General features: G+C 35.1%; 4 protein-coding genes across 4 annotated transcripts; all 4 read right to left on the bottom strand.

Annotated features, from left to right (window-relative positions):
* Positions 1-234: 234 nt before the first annotated feature.
* Positions 235-2,334, bottom strand: LOC123885831 (NAD(P)H-dependent 6'-deoxychalcone synthase-like). Its single transcript, XM_045935161.1, has 4 exons — positions 1,927-2,334; positions 1,456-1,699; positions 1,183-1,359; positions 235-853 (listed from the first exon to the last, which is right to left on the bottom strand). The coding sequence occupies exons 1-4, from the start codon at positions 2,256-2,258 to the stop codon at positions 653-655; spliced, it is 954 nt and encodes a 317-aa protein (XP_045791117.1). The 5' UTR covers positions 2,259-2,334; the 3' UTR covers positions 235-652.
* A 2,879-nt stretch (positions 2,335-5,213) lies between these two features.
* LOC123885947 lies at positions 5,214-6,415 on the bottom strand. The gene is made up of 2 exons (XM_045935283.1): positions 6,233-6,415; positions 5,214-6,173 (listed from the first exon to the last, which is right to left on the bottom strand). Exons 1-2 carry the CDS (start codon positions 6,413-6,415, stop codon positions 5,214-5,216), a joined length of 1,143 nt encoding a protein of 380 aa, XP_045791239.1.
* A 10,833-nt stretch (positions 6,416-17,248) lies between these two features.
* On the bottom strand, positions 17,249-17,760 carry LOC123885946 (secreted RxLR effector protein 161-like). The gene is made up of 2 exons (XM_045935281.1): positions 17,363-17,760; positions 17,249-17,300 (listed from the first exon to the last, which is right to left on the bottom strand). Exons 1-2 carry the CDS (start codon positions 17,758-17,760, stop codon positions 17,249-17,251), a joined length of 450 nt encoding a protein of 149 aa, XP_045791237.1.
* A 4,067-nt stretch (positions 17,761-21,827) lies between these two features.
* LOC123885151 (protein PNS1-like) lies at positions 21,828-24,510 on the bottom strand. Its single transcript, XM_045934418.1, has 3 exons — positions 24,312-24,510; positions 22,706-23,851; positions 21,828-21,985 (listed from the first exon to the last, which is right to left on the bottom strand). Exons 1-3 carry the CDS (start codon positions 24,354-24,356, stop codon positions 21,851-21,853), a joined length of 1,326 nt encoding a protein of 441 aa, XP_045790374.1. The 5' UTR covers positions 24,357-24,510; the 3' UTR covers positions 21,828-21,850.
* Positions 24,511-26,902: the final 2,392 nt, after the last annotated feature.

Below are 26,902 nucleotides of genomic sequence, written 5' to 3'. Positions count from 1 at the left end.
GATCCCATGGACATGGTTTAGTATCATCATCGAAAAGTTAATTTTCTCAAACTATGCTAATAAATAATGCAGATGTTTGACTAAATAATTGGCACTGTACAGTACACTACAACTAGACTGCAAGACAAAAATATAGTTTTTGTATTGTTTGCAGTACTTGATTGTCTTGCAGTCTACTTGAAATGTACTGTATAGACATTAGTATTAAATTGGAAAGTATGGGAGACAGTGCTATAGGATAAGTGTCCCATAAGAGTGACAATCATCGCATAATATATTATTGTATTGGGTGACAACTACAAGTATTTTTTATACGAATATAGATGATGAAAGACAAATAATTCATTCATTGTTTGTATTTGGTGGTGAGATATTAAAATTTTTATTTTACAAGTGGTCAATTATTCTTATTTTTTGAGAAACGGTACTCATAAAATTAAAGTTAGAAGAATAACTATGGAAGAAAAGTTAGAAGGCTCCGAGAATTAAAATTACTCTTTTGAGAAACGGTACATAGAACAAAATCAAACCTCTTGAAAATAAAACACTTGCAACTCCACTCCACAAAGTGTACTCATAACCACTATGATGATGACCCTTGCTTTATTCAGAGTAAGTAGCAACATCCATTCATTAAAATTGTATTGATTTTTCATTCTTCATCCCATAAATCATCAAGAAGAGGCTTGGTTGGTCCTTTGATGAGTCTCTCTTGATGGATTTCACTTATTTTCCTGTAATCATCTTCAGTCAATGACCAGTCAAAGATTTGCAAGTTTTGGTTCATCCTCTCCTTGTCATAGCTTTTAACCACAAAACTCAATCCTTGTTCATATAACCATCTAAGACAAATCTGCAAATTATTTGATTGAAACATTAAATTTATGAACAGGTAAAACATATATAGTTCTTAAAGTAATATAACTAAAATAAATCAAATCAATGTTTTAATAACCGGATCGAAGATCGAATCGTTGAAGCCTTCAGATAATATTCTGTTGGTTCAATTGATTTAAATACGGTTGAATCAAATGATAAATAAAAAAATAAAGAGCAAAGGAAATGAAAACCAATTAAACTAGTAAGAATCAAACCAATGGATTTTTTATAAAATCGAAAATTTCGATTCGATTTTTAAAACATTGTGGTATATACACACTCTTATGATGATATTATATATACCTGAGCTATAGTCTTGCCATGAGCATCTGCCAATTCTTTGAGTATATCATTGTCCATCACTAAATTAGCTCCCCTGCTAGCACCCTTCCTTAGGGGTGAGAAGGCAGTTACAATAATACCCTTTTCCTTGCAGAAAGCTCTCAGTTTCTCTTGTTGCCAACCAAGGTTTACTTCAACCTATTAGGATTAATTAATCAATGATTATTAGTATATTAATTCAAGTAAAATATGGTTAGCCTAATTTCAATTTATGATATTAGTAGTATTAATTACTTGATTCACTACTGGAGGGATGGTTGCAAAGGATAGCAATTTTTCAAGCTTCTTGATAGAGAAGTTACTGACTCCAATAGCTTTGGTGAGACCAAGTTTTTGAGATTCTTCCAATGATGTCCACACACCTTTCATGTCAAATTCTACAATGTCTGATACATCAATAGGGTATTTAACTTCACCAGGTTTAGTAGTAATTGGCCAATGGATCAAAATGAGGTCTAAGTATTCTAATTGAAGAGTCCTGCAAATTACAAACATGTATACATCATAAGTGTCGAATTTGATTATGTGTCTACTCAGTGGTAAGAGTTTGATTTTGTAACTTTAACGAATATAGTTCAAATCACTTTGAAAACTGTTGTAAAATGATCATTAATGTCAATTTAATTAATAATAATTTCTCACTTATATAATTTCTTTTATATAAAAAAAAAAAGTAGCTAGAACTAGAATTTTAGTTTTTATTACTTGAGAGATTTCTGTAGAGCAGGAACAATGAGCTGAGGATGATTATCAGTGACCCACAATTTAGAAGTAACAAAAAGTTCATCTCTAGATGAAATTAATCCAAGTTTAAGTGCTTCAGCTATAGCTTCACCAACAGATTGTTCAACACCATAAGCAGCAGCAGCATCAAAATGTCTATAACCCTGTTTGATGGCTTCAAGGACAGCATCTTTTGTAGTTACCTTACTGGTTGCTTCCGGCGCAGTGCCGAGGCCCATTACCGGCATTTTCCGTTGTCCGGTGGCGGAAGGGAGGACTATTTCAGGGACTGTAGGTGCAGCAGCAGCAGCCATTTTGTTTGTTGTGTTACAGGATTATGTGATAAGAAGAATGTTTAATTGGAATGTTTTGAACAAAAGGGTGGCCAAAGCTTCTATTTATGATAGGAATTTAGGAATTAATATAAAAAAAATTATGGGGTAGGTGGGTTTAGTAGTGTGCTAATTTGACCATCTACTCAGTGGTAGCTGCACTCTGGATTTTAAGAGAGCAAGCCATAGCTACTTACAATACAATGTGAAATATTTTAATTTTAAACAAATTTCTAATAATAGAATTAGTAAATAAAAATTGTCAAATTATCTAGTAGTTTTTTTTTTTTTTTGACAAATCAAATTATCTAGTAGTTAAAAGTTTATTTTATAAGATGAATAATTAAGAGTATCGGAGTTCCACCTTATATTTCTACTTATTATGTACACTTTCTTAATCTAGTCTAGAGTCTAGACAGAGTTTGAATTGGGTTTTGGATTTTCTTTTTCTTGTTAAGTTTGGGTTTTGGATACTTATAGTTACCATCTTTAACTTGATTTTGTATATATATATGTTTATGATTTTATTTTTTTTGGATAGATCATATTTTGACAAAAATAATTCTAGAGAGCGAAAGAAGTGGTCAACTTCCACTTCTTCAAGAGGCATGATGGAATTGGCGGTGGGGTAGTCAGTGACACGTCAACTAGTTGTTTAGGGAAAAAGATTCCCTGCTGTAACTGCGTTGACGCAGTTACGGTGTGAACCGTCCGATCATAATGAATGGTCAGGATTATTTTAGAGTATATTTAATCAAAACCGTTTGATCAAAAATCAGAGGTAAAGATTCATTACAGTGTTAAACTGTGTGGTTTTTCAACTGTAGGAAATCCAGGTCCGTTGTTTAGTTGCTTCAAGATAATGAAGCTAGTTGTTTATAGTTTATAAGTTTGTTTTACAAAGTTTATAAGTTAAATCAAACGGGCAGGTGAATTGGGGCTGAACAATGTTATTTTTAATTTGGATGCTAAGAGCGTTGTTGTCAACAGTTTTAACCCGACAACACATGATCTATCTTATTTTGAGTTTATTATTATAGATTGTAAATCTTGTTTACTAAACTTATGTTCAAACTCATTGGTTGAGTTCTCTAGGAAGCAAGCTAATATGGTAGCCCATAAGTTACAAAATTCACCGTTGGATTGAAAGTTTATATTATAGACCATCTATAGAAAAATTTAGAAAAATTGAAAATCATTTGATATTTTATTGAGACACATCAATGAAATTTTGGTATTACTAAAATGATGTTACACAAGATGTCCCAACAACTGCTTTATAAATAATGTTGTATTGATTGTTGGCACATCTTACGTAACATGTAAAAACTGACAGAAAATAAATAAATTACACAAGTAATTGTTAACCCAGTTCAGCCAACTGCTTACTCTGGGGGATACCAATCCAGGAAGGAAATCCACTAATAGTTCTAGTCACTAAGACCTCCAGCAAACCCTTGGATTTATGTCTTATACTAAGACCTCCAGCAAACCCTTGGTTTACATCTTATAACCTGGACACTACTCATGCAACTTCTGCCTAGGAACTCCTAGACATGAGATCCCATCTCACTTCCACTCAACCAACACAACCTGTGTTGTTTATACAATGTTGGGAATAATGTGGTAACAACTTACCAAGACAATATTTCACTCTTGCTTAAAAGCTTCAAGTGAATCACACACAGTTAACTCTGTACTTCAAAGCTTAGGAGTAACCTTAAAAAGCAAATAACAAATTCAGTTCTTAACTCGTGTTATAGAATCCACAAGTAAGAATCACAATTAACAAAGACAGACACTTTTGCTCAATAAAGACTCAATTGTATATTTCTAATATTTTCAATGAGATCCTTAGTCTTGAACTTGGTCTTCATATAAATAGTGAACTAGCACGCTCCACTTGCTTTAGAATAGATAGGACGCTCCTTGAGAATCATAAAAGGTGATCTGATTCATTTTCAATCTTCATCAATGATATATCAAAACTTTCCAAAAGTGTTTGAATGACTTTAGAAGATAAGTATAGTCATACAGTTGTTCCATTAAGTCTGACTTATCTCAAAAACACCTGATCAGATCAAATCTTCAATAAACGCGCTCTTAAGTGGATTTCCATATATAGCAGATGCTCATATTAAATGCGCGAGATTTCCTTAGCAAATAGGATGTTGTAACATGTTTTCCAACATCTTGTTAGCATATTTGTTTTAGCAAAATTAGGCCAATTCAAATATCCAACAATCTCCCCCTTTGGCAATTTTTGGCTAAAACAATTTCAGGCCATTTTGAGAGATATAAAAGCGCAATCCTTCAAGTCACCATAATCACACAAAATGAAGGTTGTTAGAGAATTATAAACAAAATTTCACATAGGTGAAAAAATGTAAGTATCAGAGGCAGGCAGCAGCGGAGTCATCATCAAATAGCCTCGAGCAAAAATAAACATGGTTATCTATCGTGGTATCAGAGCGTATATGAGTAATCAAAATACGTCATATGTTAGCAAAGATGTTGCAACATATGGTAGCACAACTTCTATCACATCACAGGTTCTTCAGAATATCAAAGCACGTGATTTTCCAATCAGGGCAGCATCCATCTAGCAAAGACTCCCCCTGAATTCATCAGATCGTGCATCATCTCAGGGTAAAAGAAATTTACTCCCCCTGAATACTTGCTTACTGCTACTTTACACACAAGTGTCTTAAAACATGTCACGACAAAAGACACAACAACATTGTAGCAGAAACAAACAAATCAAAGTCTACTCCCCCTTTTTAGCCACAAAATGTGCCAAAATAGGAAAGCATAGTATCCAAAGTGCAGAATTTAAACAAAGTTACAAACCATGCACTAAGGTGCTAAAATCCAGGGCACAAAACCCACAAACCAAATAAAAGTACAGCAAAACCAAATAATAAAAAGATTACATAATCATTCTTCATCACTGCTATCAGAGTCATCATCCTCCGCATCTGTAGCAGTGTCATAGACCTCATCATCAGCATCTTGGGGTTCACCTTCAGCAGCAACGTTTTCACTAACTTTGACAGGTGCATCATCAGCTTCCAGACCTTGAATCATCTTCACAAACATTTTCTTCTTCTCCTCAAGCTCATCTTTCTGTTTATCAATCTCCCGATATTGAACTTTTAGAGCAGCAATGATCTCCATTTTGGTCATAGTACTAGCTCCATCAGCAGATGTCCCAACATGGTCTGCAACATTATGATCTCCAAACAATTTGTGATGAAAGGTGAAAGCAGTTTCCCTTTTCTTAGGAGTATCAGTCACAACCTTGATATCTGGATATTGATCCAAAATGATCCCACATAACAAAGATGGAAATGCTATGGGCATCTTAACAGCAGTGGATCTAATATGCTTCATAGTTTGATCAAAAATAAAAGAACCATAATCATAATCTACTTTGGTTCCTACAACATAAATGAAACGACCCAAACTTGTTGCAACATTTGTTGCATGATTGGTTGGTACCCAGTTTGTAGACCCAATCCTATTCAGGATGGCATACTTCACATTCAACTTGTTCTTGGGCCACACCTTGACCTTACCAGCAGTAATCTCATAACTCATAACATCGTTTGCAACCTCCAACTCAGCCTTAGGTTCTACAGACTTTCCTAGATAATTATTGATCACAGTAGGAGAAAAATTGATACATTTACCTCTGACATACACCTTGTGATAGTCTTTGCTCAGTTGATTGTCACACTCCTCAGGAATGTTGACAAGAAATTCTTTGACCAGGAGTTCATAACAGGGACTAAAGTCACCAACAGTCTTCAGCAGGCCAGCTTCCTTGATGCAGTGAAAGATGTCTTGACATTTCAGGGCATCTTTGGTCAATTCCCTCTCCACAGCTAGTCTCCTCTGGTATATGTAATCCCATCTTAGAGCAAAAGCAGCACGATGGAAAGAAATGTTGTCACAAGGAGCTTATTCAACATTTTGGGGCACTTTCTTTGTAGTAGCTTTTGTTTAGGTGTGGGAGATGAGATGTTTGGAACATCTTCTGCAGCATCATAATCTGAATCACTTGATGATTCTTTCTTCCTCTTCAAGGTCTCCTTCTTCTTGCTAGTGGGAGCAAAGACTTTACTCCATCCTTTCATTGGTCCAACACCTGTTGTTTTGACTATAGGTGCAGGAGTTTTGCTTGCAGTAGGCACAACTTTACCTGAACTGCTTCTCAGCCTCTCTTTTTATACCACCAGTAGTTCTTTTCAGCAGGCTTGGTGGTCTCATAAGTGTCAACATCAACTACATCATCTCCTTTTCCTTTCTCAGCATCCAAGGATTTTTCAGCTTCCTTTTCTTTCTCACTGATGGGAATAGACTGGTTGCTTTCTTCAGATTGAGTATTGTTGGGTTTTTGAGATTGGCTAAAATTTTGCAAAAGCCAACCAGCCAGATGCTGGATTGCGATGCTGTAGCATCATCGTACAGCATCCTGATACTCTGTTTTGCGCAGAATTTCTTTTTCAAATCAAAGGAAGATTTAAGTCGTTTTTATATCCAAGCACGTGCGACTATTCAAGACGTGGCTTGTTCTACAAGTTTTCCTGAAGGCGGTTTGAGAATTATTATTGAAAACAAAAATATAACTTGTTATATTTTTGAAAATAATAATTTATGTTTTTTTTGTTTGGCCACACATGAAACAAAACAAATTATATTTCTGGAAATAATATAGGGTTGGCCGCAATTTTTACAGCTGTGTTTGTCTGAAGACCTAACTTGCACATCAAGACAATTGAAGACTATAAATATGTGAAGCCTCAAGCTATTCTACTCATGTATTCTAAACCGTGTTCTTTACAAAGTGTGAGTTTTTAGGGTTTAGAGTTTGTGTCTTTTGTCAGCCTTTCTTGTGTCAATTTGATGCAAGTTTAGGACTGTGTTTTGGTTGTTAATTGTAAGCTACTCCTAAGCTTTGAAGCACGGAGTTAGTGTGTGTGATTCACTCATAAGCTTTTAAGCAAGAGTGTGGTCTAGTTTCTAGGAGAGTGTCTCCATCTTGATTATTATTATTGACAGCAACATGGTACGTGTTGTTAGGGGGAATTTGGGACGGGGTCTCATTATCTAAGAGGTTCTTAGATAGGATTGCACGGGTAGTGTCTAGGTGATAAGTCAAGTACCGGGTGTTGGTCGAGGGCTTTGAACTAGAGCTATTATAGTGGATTCATTCCTGGATTGGTATTCCCCAGAGTAGGTGACGTTGCACTGAACTGGGTTAACAATTACCTGTCTTATTTATTGTTCTGCAATTTATTTATTTATTTACTGTGTTCGGCGACTGTCTTGCTGCAACGTGTGCTATAGCATCTTGTGCAGCATTGTGTTCACTGCGTGCCAGATTTCAATTGGTATCAGAGCAGGCACCCTTTCTGGTTATAGGGTGAGCTCCAGGGAGAATGTCTGGCAACATGGAAAAAGAAGGAGGGCTTGTAAGCAGACCACCGCTTCTAGTTGGTGTCTCCAACTATGATTATTGGAAATCACGCATGATTGCTTTCCTAAAATCTATGAATAGCAAAACTTGGAAGGCTGTTCTGAAAGGATGGGACCCCCCTGTAGTCATGGACAAGGATGGAAAGCCAACACTTGAACTAAAAGCTGAGGAGGACTGGTCTAAAGAAGAGGATGAGCTTGCTTTGGGAAACTCAAAAGCACTATATGCATTATACAATGGGGTAGACAAACACATCTTCAAACTGATCAAAAAATGTGTCTCAGCAAAGGAAGCTTGGAAGATTCTTGAAACTGTTCATGAAGGTACTCCTCAGGTAAAAATGTCTAAATTACAGATTCTTACTACTCAGTTTGAAAATTTACGTATGAAGGAGGAGGAAACAATTCAAGATTTTCATATGACTATTCTAGACTATGATAATCAATTTGATGCTTTGGGAGAGAAAATTCCCGAAGAAAAGTTAGTAAGAAAAATGCTTAGATCACTTCCAAAGAAATTTGATATGAAAGTCACAGCTATGGAAGAAGCCAAAAACATATCTCAGATGAAGCTGGATGAACTGGTTGGATCACTCCAAACTTATGAAAGTGTTGCAAATGGAAGAAGTGAAAAGAAAAATAAGAGCATTGCCTTCTCATCTAAAAATAATGAAGAAGAACTGAAGGATGAAGAAGAATCTAATGAGAGTATTTCTGAGGCCATGGTGTTATTGGGAAAACAATTCAACAAAGTTCTGAAACGAATGGATAAGAGACCCAGATCAAATTTCAAAAACAATGCTCCAGGCACTATGCGCAGCAATGAAAATCAAGGAAAACCAAAAGGTGAGGAAAAATCAAGCTTAAACAGAAACATTCGATGTCATGAATGTGAAGGATATGGCCACATCAGACCTGAGTGTCCAACATATCAGAAGAGAACAAAGAAAGGGCTAACTGTCAGTTGGTCTGAGGATGATGACTCAGAAGATGATACAGCATCTGTAACTGCTAAACATATCTCAGTCTTAACAGGTATTGTTACATCTGATACAGAATCTGATGATGGAGAGGTAACCTATGAAGAGCTTGCTGAATCCTACAAGGAACTTTGTCTTAAGAGTGAAGAAATCTGCAGGGTTATTGAGAAACAAAAGGTAACCATCAATGAGTTAAAAGCAGAAAAATCTGAGAATATCTCAAAGATGGAGGAACTTCAAAAGAAGGTAAATTATCTATCCTCTGATCTTGAAATCTGCAGGGTTATTGAGAAACAAAAGGTAACCATCAATGAGTTAAAAGCAGAAAAATTTGAGAATATCTCAAAGATGGAGGAACTTCAAAAGAAGGTAAATTATATGTCCTCTGATCTTGAAGAAGCTAAGGAAGTCATTGAAAAATTAAATGCTGACATTTGGCGGTTGAGAAAATTCTCTGACATGTTGTATAAAGATGATGAGCATCTTGACAAACTTCATAAGGCTGATGGTCAACTGGAGGAAATCTTAGAGAAAAATGTTCGAAAGCCTAGGAATATTGGGCTTAGCTATGAGAATGTCAACAAATTCAAAAATTATAGTCCTGACCTCATGTACATGGATCCTAGAGAAACTCAAAAGCAAAGGATGCCTTATCAAAAGCCGCAGCATCATCAGCAGCATTCCATGTCAAGAAATAGAAGAAAACACCATGCGTGGAGATGTCATTACTGTGGTAGAAAAGGGCACATAAGGCCTTACTGCTACAAACTATATGGGTACCCTAACAGACGTCCTCAGCATAAACCTGTTTCCACAACTGCCTCTACTCAACAAGAATGGAAACCTAAAGGTGAAAATGAGAAGAAAAGTGATACAACTCAACCTGAAAAAGAGACTACTGCTCTGATTGCTCACACATCACTTAGAGCTTCATCAAGGGAAGACTGGTACTTCGATAGTGGCTGTTCAAGACACATGACCGGAATAAGTAAATTTCTTGTTGGTATAAAGTCTTATTCAACCAGCTTTGTAACCTTTGGTGATGGTGCAAAAGGAGAAATTGTTGGGATAGGGGAGCTCAGAAGTAATAGCTTGCCTAAACTAAACAATGTTCTGTTAGTAAGAGGATTGACTGCAAACTTGATAAGTATTAGTCAACTATGCGACCAAGGAATGAAAGTAAACTTCACCAAGTCTGAATGTTTGGTTACAAATAACGAAGGTGAGATTCTGATGAAAGGTGTCAGATCAAAAGACAACTGCTATCTATGGGTTCCCCAAGAAGAAACAAATATGTCAACATGCTTAATCACTAAAGAAGATGAAGTAAAACTATGGCACCAAAAGCTTGGTCATCTTAATCTAAGAAGCATGAAGAAAGCAATATCTAAAGAAGCCATCAGAGGACTGCCAAATCTCAAAATTGAAGAAGGTAGCATATGTGGAGACTGTCAGATTGGGAAACAAACCAAGATGCCACATCCAAAGCTGCAGCATCTTACCACCACCAGAGTTCTTGAACTCCTACACATGGACTTGATGGGTCCTATGCAAACTGAAAGCTTGGGAGGTAAAAGGTACGCATATGTTGTTGTTGATGACTTTTCTAGATACACATGGATAAATTTTATTAGAAAGAAATCAGAAACCTTTGATATGTTCAAAGATCTATGTATTCAACTTCAAAGGGAGAAAAACAATGTTGTATTAAGGATCAGAAGTGATCATGGTAAGGAGTTTGAAAACTCCAGGTTCTCTGACTTCTGTGCCTCTGAAGGCATCATACATGAATTCTCATCTCCCATTACACCACAACAAAATGGTGTAGTAGAAAGGAAAAATAGAACTATACAAGAGTCTGCAAGGGTAATGTTACATGCAAAGAAGCTTTCACATGGTTTTTGGGCAGAAGCTATGAATACTGCCTGCTATATTCATAATCGTGTCACCCTGAGATCTGGAACAACAACTACTCTGTACGAATTATGGAAAGAGAGGAAACCTACTGTTAAGCACTTCCATGTGTTTGGTAGTAAATGCTACATCTTGTCTGATAGAGAACCAAGAACCAAAATGGACCCTAAAAGTGATGAGGGCATATTCTTGGGATACTCAACAAATAGTAGAGCCTACAGAGTATATAATAATAGAACCAAAACCATGATGGAGTCTATAAATGTGGTAATAGATGACACCTCAAGTGAAACTGCTGAAGATGATACAGAAGATGCTACAGCATCTATAACAGGTGGTGTAGATTGTGAAACTACTAATGAATCCAAGAATGATACAGAGGTTACTGCATCTGAACAAATCTCTGCTACTCCAAAGAAAGGACCTTCTACTCGTACTCAAAAGAATCATCCTACAGACCTGATTATTGGTAATCCCAATCAAGGAATTACTACTAGAAGGACACTTGACTTAGTTTCTAATGCTTGTTTTGTGTCTAAATTTGAGCCAAAAAATGTGAAGAAAGCTCTGACTGATGAGTTCTGGATAAATGCTATGCAAGAAGAGCTAAATCAGTTCAAGAGGAATGAAGTTTGGGACTTGGTTCCTAGACCTGAAAATGCAAATGTAATTGGTACCAAATGGGTCTACAAGAACAAGTCTGATGAAAGTGGAACTGTAACCAGAAACAAGGCAAGGCTGGTTGCACAAGGATACTCACAGATTGAAGGGATAGATTTTGATGAGACTTTTGCTCCGGTTGCTCGTCTTGAATCCATTAGATTACTTCTAGGAGTGGCATGCATTCTAAAATTCAAGTTATTCCAAATGGATGTGAAAAGTGCCTTCCTCAATGGGTACTTAAATGAAGAAGTGTGTGTGGAACAACCAAAGGGGTTTGTTGATCCAAGCTTTCCAAATCATGTTTACAAATTAAAGAAAGCTCTATATGGATTAAAACAAGCACCTCGAGCATGGTATGAAAGATTGACTGAGTTCCTTATTAGTCAAGGCTACAGGAAAAGAGGAAATGACAAGACTCTATTTGTGAAAGAAGATCAAGGCAAATTTCTAATAGCACAAATCTATGTTGATGACATTGTCTTTGGAGGAATGTCTAGTGAGATGGTACAGCATTTCGTGCAGCAAATGCAGTCTGAGTTTGAGATGAGTCTTGTAGGTGAACTAACCTACTTTCTTGGGCTCCAAGTAAAGCAGATGGAAGATACTATTTTTATCTCCCAAAGCAAGTATGCAAGAAATATAGTGAAGAAGTTTGGTATGGAAAGTGCTGCTCATAAAAGAACACCTGCAGCAACCCATTTAAAGCTTACCAAAGATGAAAAGGGAGTTGATGTTGATCAAAGTCTTTATAGAAGCATGATAGGAAGCTTATTATACCTTACAGCCAGCAGGCCTGATATTACCTTTGCGGTAGGAGTATGTGCTAGGTACCAAGCTGAGCCAAAGATGAGTCATCTTGCTCAAGTAAAGAGAATTTTGAAGTATGTGAATGGTACATGTGACTATGGGATCCTGTATACTCATGGTGAGAATTCTATGCTAGTAGGGTATTGTGATGCTGATTGGGCAGGTTGTGCAGATGATAGAAAAAGCACCTCGGGAGCTTGTTTCTTTTTGGGCAACAATCTTATATCTTGGTTCAGCAAGAAACAGAACTGTGTATCTTTATCTACAGCTGAAGCAGAGTACATAGCTGCTGGTAGTAGCTGCTCCCAGCTATTATGGATGAAACAAATGTTGCTAGAGTACAATGTGGTACAAGATGCTATGGCATTGTACTGTGACAATCTTAGTGCCATAAATATTTCAAAGAATCCTATCCAACATAGCAGGACGAAGCATATTGATATTAGGCACCATTTTATTAGAGATCTAGTTGAAGAAGGTATTGTGACTCTTGAGCATATTGCCACTGAAGAACAACTGGCTGATATTTTTACTAAGGCTCTAGATGCGGTCCAATTTGAAAAATTGTGAGGCAAACTTGGGATTTGCCTATCTGAAGAGTTATATCAATTATTGCAAGTGTGGCGTGCAGTTTTCTCTTCAACTTATTTAGTAATGCACGCTATTATGGGTAATGTTGAAACATCTGAAGATTTGGTAAGAATTGTGTGTTTGTTGATGATAAGGATGTTTCTTGTGGTGAGAAAGTATTTGTCAGAGAAAGTTATGTGGTGTTCTCCCCTGCTGTGTTTAACATTTGTTGGTAATGATATTAGCGCTCCAACTGAGGTCAAAGATGACTCTGTGTTGGAACATGTCAAGAAGAGTGTTCCTGAGAAAGATGCTGCACATGATGCTACAACATCTGCAGCACGGGAAAATTTGGATAACATCGTGATACCCGAGTCTCCAGACGATGTTATTGTTCCTGACAAAGAAAAGGGTTCTGAAGCAACTACTACTGATAATGTTTTTGTTCATGATATCTATGTGATCCCTTATGTTGATGATAGTGGTAAAACTATGTTTGTTCCTTTGAATGTTGATGAATCTGCTGAGAAAGATTCAAATGTTATTTATGTGGACAATCTCAACCTTACTGAGAGGACTCCTGCTTCTAGTACTAGGAGGTTAAGGAGCAATGCTGGTAAAGGTGTAGCTGTTTCTAATGTTCCTGTCAAGACTGCCAAGGAAAAGAAAATCTATGGTCTTAAAAGACAGTGGAGTAAGATTACTAGGCCCTCTGAGCCAAAGAAGAAGCTTTTGAGGAGGAAGACTATTTCCTCAAGTGATTCAGAGTTTGAGGAAGACCAACATGCTACTACATCGCCTACAGCATCCTCAAAGAAGTCTGTGAAGAAAAAAAGGATCCCTCAAGATGTATCCCCTGTACCCATTGACAACATTTCCTTTCATCGTTTTGAAAATGTTGACAGGTGGAAATTTGTGATAAAAAGAAGGCTTGCTGTGGAAAGGAATTTAAGTGAAGTTTTTTTACAATGCCAAAAGCTTTGATTAATGCAGCTGGATTGATGAAAACTGCAACTGGGCTCCAACTACTCATTCCAATACTGTGGCTACAGGTTTGGCTAGGTTTATATATGTTGTAGGGACCAGATCACCTTTTGCCTTTGGTTCTTATATTCTTGATGAAACTGTTCTGCATGGTAAGCCATGTACTGTGAAGATGTCTATAGACTTTCCTACACTGATGTGTGACATTATTCTAGCTCAACATCCTGACATTTGTACTAAGGCTGGTGTTCCTAGTAAGAGAGGTTGTGATTTATCTTTTGATTTTAGACTGTTTGAGGGTACACATGCTGCATCATCTGTCAACCAGTCAAACTGATGTTTTGCCTAGGAAGCAAATGACTGTTGACCTCAAGGTGTTTTTTCAATGTCAATCCTGGTGTTCTTAATGATATTGCAGGTGGTGATACTGAGGTAGAGGAGGAGGACTCTGACGCAAGTCCTTCTATGTGACCTGCTTATGCTTTATTTGCATGTCCTTTTGGATTTTAATATGTTGGGCTACGCCTTGATGCTCTCTGGATTGTAACATGCATAATCCATGTCTTTGGGTCCGATACTCCAGGTTTTCTATGCCCTGATGGTTTGTGTATGCACTTTATGAGTTCCTATGCTCTGATTCTCTCTGCACTCTATGTGATCCTCTATGATCTGACATCCTGCGACTTTTATGCTACTTGGTATTCTATGGTTCTCTGTTTTGCTCCTATTCTATGGAACTGACCTTCTTTGTCAGAATTTATGGCTAAAAAGGGGGAGTAAAATGGTGTTTATGTGCATGATGTGATGAAAAATGCTATAGCATCTAGTATAGCATGTTTTATGTGATATGCATAATTTGAGGGGGAGTGGAAGTTTATGCATATATTGAGGGGGAGTAGGTAGAATTTATTTTTCTACTACTTTTAATATGCATGCTTATATAGGAATTTATTTTTCCTATTCCCTGTGGCGTTACTTAAATTTTACGGAGTTTATTTCTCCTGTCTTGAATCCACTATGTGAGAGTTTATTTCTCTCTATCTGTACTTTGAGGCTAAGATGTGTTATGTTCCGCTGTTGCATGCCTCTGATGCTTACGTGCTAGCTATATGAACTTTTTACTTTCTTTCTTAGTTGTGTGCTTATGTTGACTCGAAGGAAAGTTTAAATAGCTTAGCATCGTTCTACTTTCTTTCCTAGTTGTGTGCTTATGTTGAATCGAAGGAAAGTTTAGACTGTATCTCTCTATGCACTGGCCTAAGGTTGTTTTAGCCAAAATTTGCCAAAGGGGGAGATTGTTGGGTTTTTGAGATTGGCTAAAATTTTGCAAAAGCCAACCAGCCAGATGCTGGATTGCGATGCTGTAGCATCATCGTACAGCATCCTAATACTCTGTTTTGCGCAGAATTTCTTTTTCAAATCAAAGGAAGATTTAAGTCGTTTTTATATCCAAGCACGTGCGACTATTCAAGACGTGGCTTGTTCTACAAGTTTTCCTGAAGGCGGTTTGAGAATTATTATTGAAAACAAAAATATAACTTGTTATATTTTTGAAAATAATAATTTATGTTTTTTTTGTTTGGCCACACATGAAACAAAACAAATTATATTTCTGGAAATAATATAGGGTTGGCCGCAATTTTTACAGCTGTGTTTGTCTGAAGACCTAACTTGCACATCAAGACAATTGAAGACTATAAATATGTGAAGCCTCAAGCTATTCTACTCATGTATTCTAAACCGTGTTCTTTACAAAGTGTGAGTTTTTAGGGTTTAGAGTTTGTGTCTTTTGTCAGCCTTTCTTGTGTCAATTTGATGCAAGTTTAAGACTGTGTTTTGGTTGTTAATTGTAAGCTACTCCTAAGCTTTGAAGCACGGAGTTAGTGTGTGTGATTCACTCATAAGCTTTTAAGCAAGAGTGTGGTCTAGCTTCTAGGAGAGTGTCTCCATCTTGATTATTATTATTGACAGCAACATGGTACGTGTTGTTAGAGGGAATTTGGGACGGGGTCTCATTATCTAAGAGGTTCTTAGATAGGATTGCACGGGTAGTGTCTAGGTGATAAGTCAAGTACCGGGTGTTGGTCGAGGGCTTTGAACTAGAGCTATTATAGTGGATTCATTCCTGGATTGGTATCCCCCAGAGTAGGTGACGTTGCACTGAACTGGGTTAACAATTACCTGTCTTATTTATTGTTCTGCAATTTATTTATTTATTTACTGTGTTCTGCGACTGTCTTGCTGCAACGTGTGCTATAGCATCTTGTGCAGCATTGTGTTCACTGCGTGCCAGATTTCAAGTATCTTCTTCATCATCAGAAATACCCTCTTGAGCAGTTCCAGTTTCTTCATCAGAAGAATCAGATGCTGTGACAATTGTCTCAACATCTTTCTCAACAGCAGCTTCCTTCATGGTTTCCTTGTCAGCAGTTTCAGCATCCTCAGGTTGATTCAATGATGTCTCAACATCTGGCATGACATCTTCTTCAGTAACAACATGATTTGATTTCTCAGTCACCATCTCAGCAATTGTTGGTGATTTATCAGCAGTTTTAGAGTCAATCTCTGTAGGGGTATCATCTGTTTGCATTTCAGATTCAACAGGCTCAGAGGTAATATTCTTCTTCTCAGCAGCAGATCCCAAATTCTCAGTTGAATTAGGGTTATCAGAAGTTGGGGCTTTGGTTTCAACCACTTCAAACACAGGTTTAGGGTTCTGAGGTTCACCTTCGATAGTCTCAGATGTTTTCTCAAATGTGTTGACAAATGATTGAACTCCAAAAACTAATTCAGACATGGTATAAGGAATTTTAGACTTATAATCCCTTCTTTTCTGTTTAGAGCTTTCCTTACCAGATTTATTAGTCACAGAGGGAGAAATAGCTTGACTTACTTTTGGAGTTTTACTCTTCTTCTCTACTGATTTACCCTTTCCTTTTTTCTCAGCAGCACTTGATTGAACTTTGGTGTTGCTAGTATGCACAGTGGTAATGGGAACAACATCCTTGATAATTTTAGACGATTCAATCTTTGCTTTTGATCGTGTGGAACGAGCGGACTTGGTGGTTTGAGATGATTCAGACATGTTGAGGTGGTGATTTCTGAGTTTTGAGAAGATGAACAAATGGGGTTTGTAGGGAGAAGTAGAAGAATAGGGTTCTCGAACAAAAATTAGATTTTGGGAGAAAAGAAATTGATTGCGTGTGATGACATATTTAAGGGAAGTTTGTAATGATTTCCCTAAATTGGCGTGCATTAATGAATGGGAGAGGAGAGCGGTTTCCTTTTACACGTCATAACTGCTGTAACTGCTATGCTTCCTCATGCAGGCAAATTCCTAATTTGCCCCTTAAAAATTCAAATTGATTTGCATCAAGTGCTTTTGTGAAAATATCAGCTAGCTGCTCATTTGTACCAACATGCTTTAGCTCCACACAATTTTCTTCTACTAGGTCTCTGATGAAGTGATGCTTGATGTCTATATGTTTAGTCCTTGAGTGTTGAACAGGATTTTTTGAAATGTTGATTACACTCAAGTTGTCACAGTATAATGTCATGACATCTTGGTCAACATTATATTCCTTCAGCATTTGCTTCATCCACATCAGTTGAGAGCAACTGCTTCCTGCAGCTATGTATTCAGCCTCAGCAGTAGATAGAGACACACAATTTTGCTTCTTGCTGAACCATGAAATTAGGTTGTCACCTAGAAAGAAGCAACTTCCTGATGTACTTTTCCTTTCATCAGCACTTCCAACCCAGTCAGCATCACAATACCCTACTAAGGTAGAGTTCTTTGTCTGTGAGTACAGAATCCCATAGTCACTGGTCCCATTAATATACTTCAGAACTCTTTTGACTTGTACAAGGTGGCTCATCTTTGGTTTGGCCTGATATCTTGCACACACACCAACAGCAAAAGTGATGTCAGGTCTACTTGTTGTGAGATACAAAAGACTACCAATCATGCTTCTGTATAAGCTTTGATCAACATCAATGCCTTTCTCATCTTTGGTTAACTTCAAGTGAGTAGCAGCTGGAGTTTTTTTGTGTGCTGCAATGTCCATTCCAAATTTCTTGATCATATTCTTTGCATACTTGCTTTGAGAGACAAATATGGTGTCTTCCATCTGCCAAAGCCAACCTAACCTACATATAGTTGTTTATAGAGTTAAACATATTTTTCATCTCTTAAAAATATACAAATATGTTCATTTTAGTTTCAATAAAATTTCATATGTTTTAAGTCCTTAAAATGCAAAACTAGTACTTTTAGTCCTACTGGGTGTCTCATGAAGATCTAAAAACATACTGTACTAATTTTAATAAATCAAAGAGAAAAAAAAACTGCAAAAAGGAAGAAGCTATATATATGTACCAAAATTCACATATTTTTTAAGTTTGAAAATACAAATGCATCATTGGTCTTCCTTATTTTATATAAGTTGAGATTTTAGTTACTTCCATTTCTAAATATGTGATTTTGAATTTTTTAAATCTTTGACATTTTTAAATGATATGATGATGTGGGCAAGTGATATTGATGACATTTTTGGATCCATATTTTTTTGTGTACCACAACTCAAAATTTCTACCCCCCAATTTCATATTAAAGTAAAATATTAGATATTTAAAAAATTAAGGACCAAAATTCCAGATTTAAAAAATAGAAGGATTAAATTCCTAATTATATTTTTATTTTCATAGGTACTAAAAGTATATATAGTAAAGGGTGAAAATAAAGTAATAAACCATTCTTAATATAGGGGTCAAAACTGAATTTAAACTTAATATAAAATGAATATAAGTTCTTAGTGGCGGATGCTAGCATGGGAAAGGCTTCATAGGTCTCCCACCATGGGAAAATTACATGAGCCGTTGGATTAACAATATTATGATGTAGTGCTTCTAGGTGATAATTTATTTTCTCTCTCTTTCCATCATCTCTTTCCTCTAGGTGTTTCTTGTGTGTTTTCGTTTCTTTTCAACTTCAAATCAATATTAATGCAAAAATCTCCCAATTTTATTTCTATTAAATTCATTGAAATTTCAAACTAATTAAGCAATTACTAGCTAGATCTATGCATCATAAAATATTCATAAGTGAATAGAAAAGTCCAACCAAGCAATTGAAAAATTATCGATTTAAAACCCATTAAATCCTCACACAAATACTCACAATCATCTCCTTTTTTTATTATTTTTCTTTGTAGAAGTTTCTTGGTTGGTGTTTACTTACCACAACAACAATGATATTAATTATAATAATAATGGATTTTAATTTTTTTTTTTATAATTTTAACCAAAACATTCGTTGAAAGAATTGGAGAAAATGAGAGTAGGGGAAAAACGAATTGGAAGAAAAAAAATGAAATAAGAGAAAATGGCTAAACAAAAAACACAAAAAAAAAAAAAAACTTGTGATGAATCTTTTATTGTTTGAGTCTGAATCATAGTGTGACTATGGTGAAGAGATGTAGAGAACTAAGAGGTGATGATGACAGAAAAGGTGAAATGAGGTATGTTTCTGAACTTAGATGCAAAGATAGTTGGTAATGCATCTATAACTAGTGGTGACTCTCATAATGTGGTTCAGTTGTGGGACTTCGGGTGGACCTGTTAGTGACATGGGTTTAGTTGGACTAGTGAACAAGGTTTACTAGGTGTTGAACTTAACTAGAATTGTTGGAGACTAACAATAGCTTGAAGTATGTTTCAGAGGAGTTGAAGAGGTCTTGCGTGTTACAAGGTAGAGATATGGTGTGTATACTTTGGTGGGAAACTCAGTTTGAGGTGGAGTCTTCCAATAGTGATAGACAATCAACATTAGCTCTTAGCTATCTAATCGAAGATAGGGAGGAGAATGGTATTGTTGAACCAAAGGGGGATGACCATGGAGACCTTGTGGATCATGTTTTCAATTGTGGCTGAAGAAGTGCAAGACCTTGAGAGGATCTTTAGGGAGGCAATTGAAAGCAACAATGATAAAACTTGAGAACTTGTAGGACTGCTGGAGGTAGTTGGGTGCAAGGGGAGTTTGATGTTGCAGCTTGTGGAACCGCCTAAAATTCCAAGGTTGGTTTAGAGCTAAGCAATACTTCGATAGGACGGAAGGCATTTTGGGGGTCGAAGGGTGGTGGAGGCTTGTAGGGCTATCCCAAAAATCCATGGATAGTCGGAGGCAAGCAATTCTTCAGGAGGACGAAAAAGGCACAATCCGGGGGCTTAAGAGGGATGATGGAGCTTGTTGAGCTATCTAAAATGTCGATGATATTGGGGAGCAAGCGTTTCTTCAGGGAGGTACGAAGTTGACCACTCTGGAGGCTGAAGAGGGTGCGGTGAATCTTGTGGGTGCTACCAAACATCCTATGGTAGTGGGAGGCAAGATCTTCATGAGGGGCGGAAGACAATCCGAGGATGAATGAGAGGTTGTGGGAAGCAAGTGGAGGATGGTACCTAGGTCAAGGTGCAAGTGAGACCTGGACTTGGATGGTGTTCTTGAATGAGAGAGTTGAAGGAGGATGGAGTGCAGCACGGTGGTTGATGGGGTCACTATCCATTTAAAGGCAAGGTGGAGAATTGTTGAAATATGTCTTGAAATCTCAGTTACAAGAAGTCAGGAAAATCTGATGTGAATCTGCCTGCTGTGCGAGGCGCGGGAAAGCTGCACGAGGTGCATACTTGTTTTCTGTCTTCAGAAGTCAGGTTCTGCCTCCTGCGTGAAGTGCATGGAGGGTTGCGCGAGGCGCAGACGCGTAATGCAGTTTTGCTGTTTTGCAATTTTTTTGTGAAAAGAAATCTTTTCTTGGAAAGCACTATGACTTGGATTTGTTTTATTTTAAAATAGATTTGTTACTAGTTTTTTTTGGAATATATTTTTCTATAAATAGGGATCACTTTATTCATAGAAAAATTGAGAGAGAGAAATCATGTAGAGACAAGGATTAGGGTTTGCCACCTCACAAGAGCTAGGGTTTTAGAGAGGAAAAAGAGTTTTCTCTTGGTACAACTCTAGGGTGGGCGAACTATCTTTGTGGTACACCTTGGGAAACACTTATCAAATTGAGTCTCTTGGCCACGAGAAGAGATTCGGGTTTTGGGTAGAATTATGATTAAGTCTTGTAACTCAATTGAAACTCTTTGTAAAGTTACTCTTTGATATAGTGGAACGGATGAGTTGCTCTCTCCCAGACTAGGTCATTGTTGGACCGAACTGGGTAAGAAAATTATCGTGTTCTTTTTTCTCCTTTATCTTATTTATCGTTATTATTATTATTGCTTATTCCGCTTAATCATTGATTGCCGTTATATTGCTCCATACATCAAGTTCTTTTATTAGTGTGATTTATTGACGAATTCACAACAACGAAAAAATTAAAATTATAACATGCATTACTAGAAAACGAGTTCTTAATTAATCTCAATGACATAAACACAAAGAAATTAGAAAAGTTGTGTTACAATCTCTCAATAAGACCTTTTCAATATACACCACCAAAATTGGATCTAATACAACGTGTCTAAGGAGGGATTTATTCTTGTTAAGATTAACTTGAAATAATGCAATATAAGGATGATTTGACGATTGAAATTTGAGTGTTAAAACATGAAATGGTAATAAGATTAAGAGTATAATTTTCACTTTTTTCACTATAAAAATTAATAATACTAACATTCACCGTTTAATTTTTCACTATAAAAATTATTAGTATTTTTTTTACATTAATCCTTTGATTCTTAGGGGAAGGGGCTCCGATAATTTAGAGCTGGGTCTTGCTAACGAGTGTTCCCCGGAGCACTCTTTAAGCATTTCATTTAAAGAAGTTTTTTATTCAAAAAATGAAACACTACAATTTTCAATGCGTTGACTTTACGCATTCCCATAAAAATTCTATAAAAAAAACTTACTATTTAAGAGTTTAAAGAATGACCTGGGGGCACTCGTTAACATTTACCTTTAGTATTTAGTCTCAAAGTAAATAAAGTCCGACAAAAATTATGATAATGGAAAAGAAATCCTACTAAAAATTGTGATAATGGAAAAGGAATCCTACTAAAAAAAAAAAGATAAGTTGATCATAATTGAAGTCTACAAAATTAAACCTTTATATCTATAGTACAATAAATTCTCTCTCTCTTTTTTTTAAAAAAAAAAATTTATTCACATAATATTTTCTAAACTTGAGATCTTTGTAACTGTTCCAAGCGCATTGGTATAGTAGAATCAAAATGAGTGCTTTGTGGATTCTCTGCATAAGCAACATAGTAAGCAGAAACACATGCTTGTGGCCATGCCAAAGCCAACCTAACCTGCATATAGTTGTATATAGAGTTAAACATATTTTTCATCTCTTAAAAATATACAAATATGTTCATTTTAGTTTCAATAAAATTTCATATGTTTTAAGTCCTTAAAATGCAAAACTAGTACTTTTAGTCCCTATTGGGTGTCTCATGAAGAACTAAAAATATACTGTACTAATTTTAATAAATCAAAGAGAAAAAAAACTGCAAAAAGGAAGAAGCTATATATATGTACCAAAATTCACATATTTTTTTTAATTTTGAAAATACAAATGCATTGGTCTTCTTATTTTATATAAGTTGAGATTTTAGTACTTCCATTTCTAAATATGTGATTTTGAATTTTTTAAATCTTTGACATTTTTAAATGATATGATGATGTGGCAAGTAATATTGATGACATTTTTGGCTCCATAGTACATGTATTTCTTCTATTTTGCCTTATTTTTTTTGTGTACCACAACTCAAAATTTCTACCCCCAATTTCATATTAAAATAAAATATTAGATATTTAAAAAATTAATGACCAAAATCCCAGATTTAAAAATAGAAGGATTAAATTCCTAATTATATTTTTATTTTCATTGGTACTTTTAGTAAATATATAGTAAAGGGTGAAAATAAACCATTCTTAATATATGGGTAAAAAGTCAAAACTGCATTTAAGCTTAATATAAAATGAATATAAGTTCTTAGTTCTTGCAAATTTTTTAAAGAAAATCTTACCATGAAGTACCCAATTAGGAAAGCATAAATGGACAATTCAGTAGCATAGTTCTTTTGCAACACAATGCTCCAAATTCCACTCACTAGGCTGCTAATTGCACCCCCTGCCACACCACTAAGGAAACAAAATGATCCAGTAAGATCCAAGTCAATAAGTTGCACCAATCCAACCCTATTAAACATATCCCAAATATCACATGATGCTTGCACAAACCCTTTATTATAAACTCCAACATGAACAAATCCAAATCTATTTCCACAACTCACAAGAATTGTTGCAATTCCCATATAGCAACTAACACAAGAAAACATAAACTCATCACTATCTCCTCCAATAATTTTTAATGACCTAGCAAACCCCCTAAATGTTGAGATAAATGGAACTAAAATTGAACCAATTGAAACACTTCCACTTAAGTACTTTAATGTGTCATTAAATGCAACTCTTGTGTCCATAACTTCTCCAAAACCTAAATTCATATACTTTATTCTTGAAATTGTGACTTGAATCACATTTTTAAGAAATTGCATACTCCATCCTAGGCTTAACAAAATTAACAAGATGAACAAGGATGTTAATTTTGTTTTGTTTTCAATTGCTCTAGCTCCTCCAATTCCAATAACAAGAAAAAAGCAATAAATAATTCCAATAAAAATTGATGAAAATGTTAACCACATGGTTTTGATAGGAAAATCAACTAATGAAGTTGATAAAATTTTGTTGGCATATTCAAATCTATGATTGACCCAACAACCATAAAGAGATTGAATCAATGAAAAAACCAAAGCAATAACACCAAATGCAAGACTTATTGGAGATTCAATGTACACAAACATAATAGCCATTGCACATGTAAGCAAAGGGCTAAGCCAAAATGTTGCTCTTATGGCCTTTTTAGGGTTCTTGAGAGTGATCCATTGCCAAATGAAACCAAAAACTCCAGCACATGTTATTGAGGTGAAGAGTGGAGGGTACCAATTCATTAGGTGGAAATTGTGGTTTTGAGAGGTGGTGATAAGGCCATAGATTGTGAGGGAAATCACCAAAAGTGATATTAGAATCAAGTGGAGATAGAAAAGAATCTTGAACACCTTCCTCACAATATTTCCAACTATTGTTTTGTTTTGAAAGTTTGAATCTTGTGCCTGCACAAGAAAACACTAAGTTGATATATGCAATGGTTATATAAGAGTTCTAAAATTGTCCACGATTATGATCTGGCCCCAAACTAGATTAAGCTACATCAACCATATTTGCCAGCAATTATCGACAATAATGCAACTGCAATCGTAATTTAAAACTATTCATACACATAGTTCTAAATTGCAATCTGCAATCGCAATTTTGGCAACAATATAAAGGTTCTAGAGGTCTCTACAACGACACTACAAGTGCAATTGCGGCTGCAATATCAAAGTTCGTAGGGTACCACAACAACAATTTAGAACTAGAATTATATAGGTTACATACAAAAACCTTTCTAGCTATAGAGTAAAAGCACATGTGGTGTTTTTCTATTCTTGATACATAAACAAATAATGCAAGTCATGATATAATTGAAGATTGAAGAATAAAGAAAAGTTATGAGAAAGAGAGGCACAAAACCTTGGTGGAGCTTGTGATGACATTGATGTTCTTCAAACTAGCCATTTTGGTTCTAATTATTGTTAATTTCACTTAGAATTCCATGCAAAGTATCTCGGAAATTTTGTTTCAATTTCTCACAAAACCTTATAGACGTTACTCTCAACAAATCTTCTCAAATCATTCAAAATGAATTCTTTGTTTTCAATTTCCTATAGTTAAGCTATTATATTGATATTGATATTGATTTATATAATATAGTTTTTTTTTTAATGTGACATGGTGACGTGGAAGAAGTTCTTGTAGTTCACGTGACATATGTAGAAGTGATTTCCCGGGGAAAACGTTGAAGCTTTAAAAGTTGTAAGTTAAGAAAAAAGTGAGAAAGAGCAAAGTGATCCTTTTTAGTTCTTATCCATCAATTCATTCATTTATTTGAGACGTGATGGATATTCCAAAAACTTTTTGTATAATAAGAGACTTTTATTTTCCTTTTACGAAGAATATAAATAGAATAAGTGACTTATTTTGTTTGACCAAGTTAATTAAGATAATAGTTTGGTGTAGTTTTTAGTAAGAACATTGTCCCATTTAAACACCCACAAGCCTAAACCAATAAACACCCACATGAATATTAAAATGTGATATTTAATATTTTATTTTAATTGTGTCAAAAAAAATTATTTTAATTGCAGTTTTAATCTTCTTATTTTACTAAATTCACGAAAGTAATCCCTCTATTTTAAATTTATGTTGCAATTTTTTTCTAACTCATGTATTTTATCTTAAAAGTGACGACTTTTAATGTCAAAAGAGATGTCAATTTTAGTCTCAAATGTAACACTTCATCTTTAAATTCAATATTGATGACATTAAATCCAAGTTATTGTGGAAATAGGGCAGAGCATGATACTCGAATTACACGGAATATGAGATTGAAGTTCTAATTTTTATCCTCATAAGAATAGAACAAATACATAGATATTCAAATTCTATTAGATTTAGAGTCTCTTTGGTTTGATGGAAGAAAAAAAAAAGGAAAACACAAAAATCGATTTTTGAGTTTTCCTTCCTTTACTCTTTTTTCCACTCAACCAAACACACCATTAAAAATAGAGAAAACAAAAAGGATCTCCGCTCCGCCCATTGTCATGCTTAATTATTAGCACTACTAAAATATCTTGCCATAAACATATCCATAATATATACTTATGATCATCATAGACTAAGGTAGCGTTTGACCCGTCTTTTTTTTCCTCTTATTTAGAGCTTATGCAAACAACTTATGCAATTTTTATATATTATTATAAATTTGTCAAGGTACTGTATGATAAAATAGCTTATAAAATTACAATTTTCACCAGTGTGAACTTAAAAAATACCATAAAACTTAATTTATATTGCATAAGCTTAGAAAAAGCTGAGTCAAACGGACCCTAATATACCCATGGTGAAAATCATAATTAAGGGCCAAAACCAACAAACAACCGAATATGAGGGCCTAAACCAAATCACCTGATAGTATTGTCCCATTCAAAAAGGATAGGCAGCATATTAAAGTGAACAACTCAAACACTGCTTGCTTACCAATAAGATCTGAACTTCTTCTAAAAGACACAAGTAACGTACACGTTTTCAAGGATAAATAAAGTATATAGGGACCATTTAATTATTATAAATGCCTCTTTCTTTGCATGGATTAAGAAACTCAAGGTATAACATTAACCAAACAAAATATCTATTGGAAAAAAAAAAATTCTACCCAACAATTTTCACTCTACCCCAACAATTGGACTTGAAAAATGACAAATATACCCTCATATATAATGTAAAATTGTAAAAAAAAAAAAAAAAAATTCATTCTTTACCCTACTCAAAGAAAGTGTTCCGATGTGAGTTTGCCGAAATTGAGAGAGTAAATGTAATTTTACATACCGGTATACTTTTTTGAAGTGTGCCGGTTCGATTTGTTACTTGATGTTCCTTTAAAGAGAAATATTTGCTTATAAAAGGGACGGAGGAACGGATGGGTACATTACGAGTTAGACAAATAAAAATTTTTAGTACTCATGTTTTTCAATTAATGTCTACTATTTTTATGCATGTGTGCGAAAAAAAAGAGAAAAGAACAATGAAACAATACAAAATGAATAGATGAAAACAAGTGAGAAACAAAAAAATTAGGCAATTAATTATATGTTGATAAAATAATATAATATAGCAAAATTTTATGCAATTATTTAAAAAAGATACATAATATATATAATAGGGGTTTCGTAAAAAAAAATAAAACAATTGAGGTTAAAATATATAATCACTTTGTATTTTAATCATATATAATATTCAATCTCATATGACATGCATGATTGAAATAGTCAAATTTAAAAATAAATAAAAAAATTCATATTTAATGCGTGGAAAAAAAAAGAGAGAGATATTTTTTTTTACCAAGATATATTGATGGGCATATAGTTGTTATATTGAAATGCATGATTTAGTCGTATTTAACTAATGAGAATGAGAAAAAATCAATTAAGTGTGAATTATCTCATTTAAAATTAATAATATATTAATTTTGTCATATTTTCTTTAATTAATATTCATAACACTTC

The sequence above is a fragment of the Trifolium pratense genome, linkage group LG5 (genome assembly GCF_020283565.1).
Source record: "Trifolium pratense cultivar HEN17-A07 linkage group LG5, ARS_RC_1.1, whole genome shotgun sequence".
NCBI lineage: Eukaryota > Viridiplantae > Streptophyta > Magnoliopsida > Fabales > Fabaceae > Trifolium > Trifolium pratense.
Note: the sequence above shows the minus strand (reverse complement) of the source record. Positions and strands in the feature narration are given on the sequence as shown.

Excerpts from the sequence above, each read along its gene's own strand:
- LOC123885831 (XM_045935161.1), bottom strand. The coding sequence starts at position 2,258 with ATGGCTGCTGCTGCTGCACCTACAGTCCCTGAAATAGTCCTCCCTTCC. Across the intron at positions 1,700-1,926 it reads GCTCTACAGAAATCTCTCAA|GACTCTTCAATTAGAATACT; the intron begins GTAATAAAAACT and ends TGTAATTTGCAG. Across the intron at positions 1,360-1,455 it reads TCCCTCCAGTAGTGAATCAA|GTTGAAGTAAACCTTGGTTG; the intron begins GTAATTAATACT and ends TAATCCTAATAG.
- LOC123885947 (XM_045935283.1), bottom strand. The coding sequence starts at position 6,415 with ATGAAAGGATGGAGTAAAGTCTTTGCTCCCACTAGCAAGAAGAAGGAG. Across the intron at positions 6,174-6,232 it reads AAATGTTGAATAAGCTCCTT|AGGAGACTAGCTGTGGAGAG; the intron begins GTGACAACATTT and ends TACATATACCAG.
- LOC123885946 (XM_045935281.1), bottom strand. The coding sequence starts at position 17,760 with ATGATCAAGAAATTTGGAATGGACATTGCAGCACACAAAAAAACTCCA. Across the intron at positions 17,301-17,362 it reads GGTGACAACCTAATTTCATG|GAAGCAGTTGCTCTCAACTG; the intron begins GTTCAGCAAGAA and ends ACATAGCTGCAG.
- LOC123885151 (XM_045934418.1), bottom strand. The coding sequence starts at position 24,356 with ATGGCTAGTTTGAAGAACATCAATGTCATCACAAGCTCCACCAAG. Across the intron at positions 23,852-24,311 it reads TCATCACAAGCTCCACCAAG|GCACAAGATTCAAACTTTCA; the intron begins GTTTTGTGCCTC and ends TTTCTTGTGCAG. Across the intron at positions 21,986-22,705 it reads TCCTAATTGGGTACTTCATG|GTTAGGTTGGCTTTGGCATG; the intron begins GTAAGATTTTCT and ends AACTATATGCAG.